The 8,662-nt window shown below is 33.8% G+C and overlaps 1 protein-coding gene across 1 annotated transcript; it reads left to right on the top strand.

The window, feature by feature from the left end:
- Window positions 1–3,381: 3,381 nt before the first annotated feature.
- Window positions 3,382–6,699, top strand: LOC109058811. Its single transcript, XM_019076004.2, has 5 exons — window positions 3,382–4,037; window positions 4,123–4,251; window positions 5,134–5,277; window positions 5,978–6,118; window positions 6,349–6,699. The coding sequence occupies exons 1-5, from the start codon at window positions 3,956–3,958 to the stop codon at window positions 6,531–6,533; spliced, it is 681 nt and encodes a 226-aa protein (XP_018931549.2). The 5' UTR covers window positions 3,382–3,955; the 3' UTR covers window positions 6,534–6,699.
- Window positions 6,700–8,662: the final 1,963 nt, after the last annotated feature.

Here is an 8,662-nt window from a genome sequence, read left to right as displayed (position 1 = left end):
GGGCCCAACAACTGTCTGATTACAAGTATTGTTCCAAATATATTATTTTGCATTCAGCAGCAGAAGGAATCTCATACAGGTTTAGAACAACAACAGGATTTAAATTTTTGGGTGAACTATTCCTCTGGAAGCAGCAGCCTATTGTTGCTGTTGTTGTTTTTTTTGTTATTTTAGTAAATCATAAGTAAGAAAATCACTTACTGTCCTTGACTGAATCACTTTTGTAAAATAAATAAGAATAAATGTACAGTATATTGAATATACACAATGGAGACCATTCAGTCTATTTGTACATTTTCTTTATACATCATAATATTATTCAGTGCTTTAAAAGAATAGTTCACTTTCAAATTAAAATTTCCTGATAATTTACTCACCCCCATGTCATCCAGGATGTTTAAGTTTTTTTTTTTTTTTTATTCAGTAAAAAAAAAAAAAAAAAAGGTTTTTGATGAAAATATTCCAGGATTATTCTCCTTATAGTGGACTTAAACGGCTACCAAACTGTTGAAGGTCAAAATTACAGTTTTAGTGCAGCCTCAAATGGCTCAACACGATCCCAGATGAGGAATAAAGGTCTTATCTAGCGAAATGATCGGTCATTTAAAAAAAAAAAAGTATGTGCCTTATAAACAAAAATGTGTGCCTTGCACTGCTCTGTTTTTCAAGTAGGTCGATTTCTTATGATCTATTTGTTCTGTTGTAGCCTAATTTGGGAATGTTTACTTGTCTTCAGTAAGCAGCTTATTTTTACTTGGGCTAGTGTTATATTTTCTGACATTGAAATTGGTAACAAAGTTAATTATGAAATTTCAGTGCATCAAGAAGGTTTTGATATGGGATAAAATCCTATTAAAGCTTTACATATATATCATTAATGTGATGGGGGGCATTGCCAGTAAGTCATATATGAAGAGTATATATATGATATATATATATATATATATATATATATTATATATATATTCTCTGCATTTGGTTAATTCATTTGATTGTCATCCTCTACACCTGTGTTTCCCCAATCATCACCTGTATAAAGTCTGTGTTTGTCGGGTCTACTTGTTCTCTACGTGTGCTTCTATTGTGGATTATTGCCTGTGTCTGGATTATTAAAGTCTGTGTTTGCTGTTCCTCGTCTCCTTCGTTCCTTGCTCCACACTCCTTACAGTAGTGAGGTGACACAAATGAAGTTTTAATGAGTGAGAATGTGTTTAGAGTGTTTTTACAAAAAGAGTGCATGGGATTCTGCAAACAGTGTCTCTAAACTGCCTGAACTTGTTTAAGGTTGCAGAAAGAGTGATTTGGTTTGACAAATTGGTTTAGGCTATTGAAAATTTGGTTCCGATTAATGAGATTTAGTGTCCCTTATGGCAAAATGTGAAAAACTGTAAATTAGATAGGATCAGTGAAAGTCCAAATAGAGTTTTTTGCAAAGAAAGGTAAAAGATGTTCTCCTCAACATAACAGAAGACCAGTTTCTGGTCCCCATTGACTCCAATAGTGTATTTTTTTTTCATACTATGGAGGTCATGGGGGCCCAACAACTGTCTGAATATTATTTTGCATTCAGCAGCAGAAGGAATCTCATACAGGTTTAGAACAACAACAGGATTTAAATTTTTGGGTGAACTATTCCTCTGAAGCAGCCTAATATAGCTGCTGTTGCCATTTGTGTCAATATGTAAATCAAACATCAGAAAGAAAATCACTTACTGTCCTTGACTGAATCACTTTTGTAAAATAAATAAGAATAAATGTACAGTATATTGAATATACACAGTGGAGACCATTCAGTCTATTTGTACATTTTCTTTATACATCATAATATTATTCAGTGCTTTAAAGGATTAGTTCACTTTCAAATTAAAATTTCCCGATAATTTACTCACCCCCATGTCATCCAGGATGTTTAATTTTTTTTTTTATTCAGTAAAAAAAAAAAAAAAAAAAAAAAGGTTCAGTAAAAATAATAGGGTTTATTTTTATACTTATAGTGGACTTAAACGGCTACCAAACTGTTGAAGGTCAAAATTACAGTTTTAGTGCAGCCTCAAATGGCTCAACACGATCCCAGATGAGGAATAAAGGTCTTATCTAGCGAAATAATCGGTCATTTAAAAAAAAAAAAGTATGTGCCTTATAAACAAAAATGTGCTCTGCTCTGTTTTTCAAGTAGGTCGATTTCTTATGATCTTTGTTCTGTTGTAGCCTAATTTGGGAATGTTTACTTGTCTTCAGTAAGCTTATTTTTTACTTGGGCTAGTGTTATATTTTGTGATATTGAAATTGGTCACAAAAATTATGAAACTGCAGTGCGTCAAGAATTTTGATATGGGATAAAAATCCTATTTAAAGCTTTACATATATATCATTAATGTGATGGGGGGCATTGCAGTAAGTCATATATTATATATATATATATATATATATATATATATATATATATATATAATATATATATATATATATATATATATATATATATATATATATATCATCTGCATTTGGTTAATTCATTTGATTGTCATCCTCTACACCTGTGTTTCCCCAATCATCACCTGTATAAAGGTCCTAGTCTGTGTTTGTCGGGTCTACTTGTTCTCTACGTGTGCTTCTATTGTGGATTATTGCCTTTGTCTGGTTTTTTAATGTGTGTGTTTGATTTTAGTCTTTTTTTTCGTTCCTTGCTCCACACTCCTTACAGTAGTGAGGTGACACAAATGAAGTTTTAATGAGTGAGAATGTGTCTAGAGTTTTACAAAAAGAGTGCATGGGATCTGCAAACAGTGTCTAAACTGCCTGAACTTGTTTAAGGTTTTGCAGAAAGAGTGATTTGTTTGACAAATTGGTTTAGGCTATTGAAAATTTGGTTCAGAGAATGAGATTTAGTGTCTTAGCAAATGTGAAAAACTGTAAATTAGATAGGATCAGTGAAAGTCAAATAGAGTTTTTCAAAGAAAGGCGCACCTAGTGGGCACATTATTCTATGCAACTGACCGTGTAAACTGTATATAGATGCACCATAATATACATAAGGCAATGTTCATTTACATGACTATACATCAGCAGCTGTTTGTGCAATAATGTGTCATAGTACAGTGATCATGTGACATTACAGTTATTACAGACAAGCGTGCAGTAGATTTTTAAACATATATTTAAAATATATTATAATTAAAATATTAATTAAGAGCTGATTTAATTAAGAGTTCATTCATAACTGCTTACACGTACATTTAAGACATTTAGCAGACGCTTTTATCCAGGAAGAAGCCAAGTGTGTTTTTCTTATGCAGTGAAACCCACAAAACCACAGACACACTTTTCAAACAAACAATTTTTTTTAAAAAAACAACACACAACCCCCCTCCCCTCCTTTATGACTCGACTGAATCTGCTCATTTTAGAAAGTGTTCTTGCTCCGTCCAAGCATTAAGTGAGCGCTATAGCCTATTCTCCAACTGCTTGGGTAATATCAGGATGACCCATTTCAGGGGCTGGCAAAAATACAATTTAAAACAGTCAAGGGGATCAAGCCTTCAGGGAGTCTGATGAAGAGCGTCTGTGCTTGAAATGTCTCTGGTGAGATAAAAATAAATTTTTGCATTTTTGGAGTCGTTTTCTCATGGAACCACTTGGTGATTTCAAGATTTACTAGATCTTTTGTGGCACATTCGTTTCTCACAGTGTAAGAAAAACATGCAACATGCTGAAAAATCCCATAAATTAAACTCGCTGGGCAGAAAAATATTTGTAATTTATTACTGAATTATAAATTGCTGTGGTTTGAATGTGAGACTTCAAATGTGTATGTTCAGTGATCTTGTGACACGATGCAGCATTTGTTCACTGCAGAAGTCAGACTTTTAGAGATGAGTGTATGTGAAGAGGGTCGAAAGGTTTCGGGCAGCTGGTGTGCAAAAACCCCTCCCATTTTTAAGCACATAAAAGGCAAATGAAACATTGTTCATTTTTGTTCCGTCACAAGATGCATCTGCAAGTCTCCATTGTTCTTCTTTTCATTCTTCTCACTGGAGGTACAGAAAATATACAGCATATTTAATATATTTTGGGATGTAAATACACGTCACTGAATGCCTCTCTCTATCTTTGTCATTTAAGGATTCTGTCTAGTCTGTTATGAATGCCAGGGTCCAAAAGGAAGTCCTTGTGAAGAAAATATGACATGTGATGATGAACATAGCATGTGCGCAACTAAAAGAATAATAGAATATAGCAGCCCAGAATATGGTAAGTGCTGATCTACAGTTTTAATTTACTGGTTCTGCTAGAGTGAATGACACAAATTATCTTAATTTTATTTATTTTTTTTACCAAGTGAAATTGTTACCTTTTTTCTCGTCAGAATTAATACCAACTAGAAACTAGTATTTTGGTAATAAGATGCATACCAATGGACGTTGTTTTTTGGGATAGCATTACATACCAAAAAACATTAACTTAGAAACTATTTATATAAAACTCAAACTATTTCACATCTTTGACCCATATAAGAGGTACAGTAGTGGTACAGTACTTCATCTGCAATTGTTCCAACACTGCTTTGGTTTGAGAAGTATACTAATATACTTCTATAATTGACTGCAGTCCATTTATGCATGTCATGATATCATGATGAATAGAATTTATGACTCTTTACAGTCAATGTAAGGTTGGCTTTTATTTAGCATCTTTCAAGCTTAAAACACCAAGACCAAATCTGGTACAAATAGGCCAGTTTGTTAAAAAGAAAGCTGTTATCGAAATTGATAAAATTTTTGTCATTAGTGAATAGTGAAGTGACGTGTGGCCAAGTATGGTGTCCCATACTCGGAATTTGTGTTCTGCATTTAACCCATCCAAGTTCACACACAGAGTAGTGAACACACACACACACACACACACACACTGTGAACACACACCCGGAGCAGTGGGCAGCCATAGTGCTGCAGCACCTGGGGAGCAGTTGGGGGTTCGGTGCCTTGCTCAAGGGTCTCACCTCAGTCATTGTATTGAGGGTGGAAGACAGTGCTGGTTATTAACTGACATCAGGATATTTTGTATTTTATGCATTACAAACAAGAGCTGCTTGTTTGCTGCTGTTGCATTGATTCATATTTTTGTATAATTAAGGAGACAAAGTGACAGAGACCACAGAGAGAAGTTGTGCAACACCAGATGACTGTGAATCTTGGTACATTACAACAGGCAACTGGAACAAATCAGTTTCTATCCAGTGCTGCGACACCGACTTGTGCAATGAACAAGTTGACATAGGTATCATCCTGCATTTGACCATTAACTAATGACTAATGACCAAGTGTTAGAGGTATAATTAAGATATAACCTACAGTATGTTGTGCATCACTAGACTTGTATATCATGATTTAGTTAAAATATTGCTAATGCATATAGGACAACAGCATGAAAACATTTTTAAAAATATGCTAGGACTATAATGAATACTTAAAAAAAAGATTGTATTGTTTTAGTTGGACATGAAAACATTCAGGACATTCAGTAATGTTTTTATAACTTAATGAGAATGTTAGCAAAATGTTCTTATAAGAAATGCATGTATATACCAAATTGAAACAGTAAATACATCTAACTTGTAAACACGGCTAACTTGGCTTAAACTAACTTTAATATATAGTATAACAGAGCTCCTCTCTCTTGCTCGATTTCAGGGATATTGCATATTATTGGGTGTTAGGAAGCAGTTTAAGAATGCGGGAGACTCCCGGACCTTCCGGGAGAGGTGGGATAATTCAGCACTATTTCTAGGCGATCAATCAAATAAGCATTGTAAATAATTCTTGTACTGATTTTGCATAACCTATATAGGTCAGATTTTATTCCTTCCTTTAAAACTAGATTTAAGATTTTTTTAAAGCCTTTGTTAAATCTGATCTGATGTTGTTTGATTATATGTTACATTTTATAAAATGAAAATAAAAGATTGTTCCCTTTACAGATTTTTACTTTGATTATGATGTTTATCATGTTTCTTATGATCATGATGAGAAGAAATGTTTCGCTTGTGATGAGGATGAGGAGGACTGCTCACACATAAAGAGTTGTATGGAGGATGAAGACTACTGCTTTACTGCAAAGAGTGAGAACAGCAATAGAAGAAACTTAAAGAAATGTTTTGCCATTTGACATTTACCCTTGTCAATGCACCTTTGTATTACCAAGAAGCATGAAGTAAAAATCAGAAGTCTTATTTCTAATTCCTTTTTATTCATTTATAATACAATAATGACAAAGCCAGTGTAGACTGTTTTTGCTGTGTCTCCTCTGCTTGTTTTTACTTATGTCGTCTGTTTTCTTTCTTTTCTCTAGGAAATCAGTCACACACTCTAAAAGGATGTGCCTCTAAATACATCTGTGATGATCTGCTAAAATGGTTAAGACCTGGTCGTAGTATCACATGTTGTGAGGGTTATCTGTGTAACGGCACTCAGAGCGTCTCTCAGAGCTTGCTGTTCCTCTGCTGGTCTCTGCTCTTCTTCATCCTGCTGCACTGAATCCAGCAGCAAAGACCCTCCACATCAGCCAGAATGTAATAAATGACTGTGTTAAGCAAAATAAAGCATTCATTTTCTAAGATCATTTGATATAATGAACGTCAAAAATACACTGGGGTCTAAAACACATTGAAAATGTAGGATAATTCAAAAATTATAATACTAATAAAATAGACTTTTGGACCATGCATATTGAAATAATAATAAAAATATACAACAAAATATTTCATAATTATTAATTATGCAAAGAAAGAACAAAAAAATCAGCCATATGCATATATCTAAACATGATATACAGTTATTGGAGTGCAGTAGATATTTGATATGTAGTTATTATATAAAAAAAGGTATTTGTTTAAATGTTTGAAATACAACGTTACCATAATCCTATAATGTTAGACATTTAGCAGATGCTCTTGTGCAGAGACTTACAAGAAAACAAGTGTGTTTTCCTATACAGTGAAACCCACAAAACCACTGACACACATTAACATGAGAGCTTTATACGGCACACTGCAGTATATACTGAGCTTATGATGTTTATTAACCCTAATCAAACCACTAAACTACAACCTCTCAGAAAATGTTTTGCATTTTTCCTTTTTTAGTAAAAGTTGGTTTAGTATGTTTATTGAATAGGGGGACAGTTATGTCGTCATAATGTAGCAAAACCTGAATACACCTACAATAAGAAACATTTTTGGTGGCATAAGTAGGTCAAACCAGTGTAGATTTCACACATATGCATCCGCATTGGCCATAGTTGTACTTTCCATTGACCTCTTTAGTTTCCACCACACCTAAAACTCAAAGAAACCATTCTGCATTTTTTACAATTTCATTAAGTTGGCTTGAAAAAGCCTATCTTCTCCTAAAGCTTTAAAGCTACAACCATCAAACTCAGGTCAGACCTTCAAACTGGTCTGAAGTTGGTTGCACTATCTTTTCTAACTGATCTGGCTTACAGTTTTCGAAAACCAGACTTTTAAAATCATCCAAAATCCCTTAGACTTTCATTGAGGGGTGATGATTTTTATGCAGTGAGACTTGTGGTGTTTTAAGTGTTTGTTACTATAGCAAAGCTTAACAACTCCCTGCTGAAAAAACAGTTAAAACCAGCCTAAGCTGGTCTTAGTGGGTCAAGTTGATAGATCTGCCTAAAGACCAAGCAAGCTTAAACCAACTGAGACTAGCTTAGGCTGAATTTAGCTGGTCTTGTATGTTTTTGTTGCTCAATCAGCTGGGTTTAGCTGGTTTTAGTTGTTTTTCAGCTGTTTTGTTGTTGTTGTTGTTGCTACAGCTGGTTTTAGCTATTTTTCATTCATGTTAGCAACATGTTAAATCACGTTAGCAACACCATACCAGTCATTCCAAGTACCCTAGCAACCACATAGCAACACCTTAGCAAACACCTCAAGTACCCTAGCAGCTGCATAGCAACACTTTAAAACATGCTAGCAATGTTATTTTATGCTAGCAACATGCTAGCATCACATTAAATACTGTTAGCAATGTGTTAATTCATGTTAAATAATGCTAACAACATGCTACTTCATGTAACAACATGCTAAATCATTTAACATCACATGAAAGCATGTTAATGCATGCTAATTCATGCCAACAACAAGCTAAATCGTTCTAGCATCATGCTAAATAATTTTAGCAATAAGTTAATTCATGCTAATTCATTTTAGCAACATGATAATCATGTTAACAACATGATAATTAATTTTAGACAAATTATAATGATGGTAGCAACATGTTAAATCATGTTAATAAATTGCTAGAAACATAATATTAGCATGTTACCAATGTGTTAAATCATGCTATCAACATGTTAAATCATGTAAGCAATGTGCTAAATCATGCTAGCAACATACTAATCGTGCTATCAATATGATAGCAACATGCTACTCATGCTAACAACAAGCAAAATCATATTAGCAGTGTGGTAAACATTCTAGTAATGTGTTAAATCATGCTAACAACACATTAAATGATGCTAACAGCACGCTAACAAAGTGCTAAATCATGGTAGCAACATTTTAAATCATGTTAACAACATGCTAACAATGTGTTATATCATGTTAACAGCATGCTAGCAATGTGGTAAATTTATCTATCTATCT

This window comes from Cyprinus carpio, chromosome A21 (assembly GCF_018340385.1).
Source record: "Cyprinus carpio isolate SPL01 chromosome A21, ASM1834038v1, whole genome shotgun sequence".
Lineage (NCBI taxonomy): Eukaryota > Metazoa > Chordata > Actinopteri > Cypriniformes > Cyprinidae > Cyprinus > Cyprinus carpio.
This window is presented reverse-complemented; position numbering and strand designations above follow the sequence as displayed.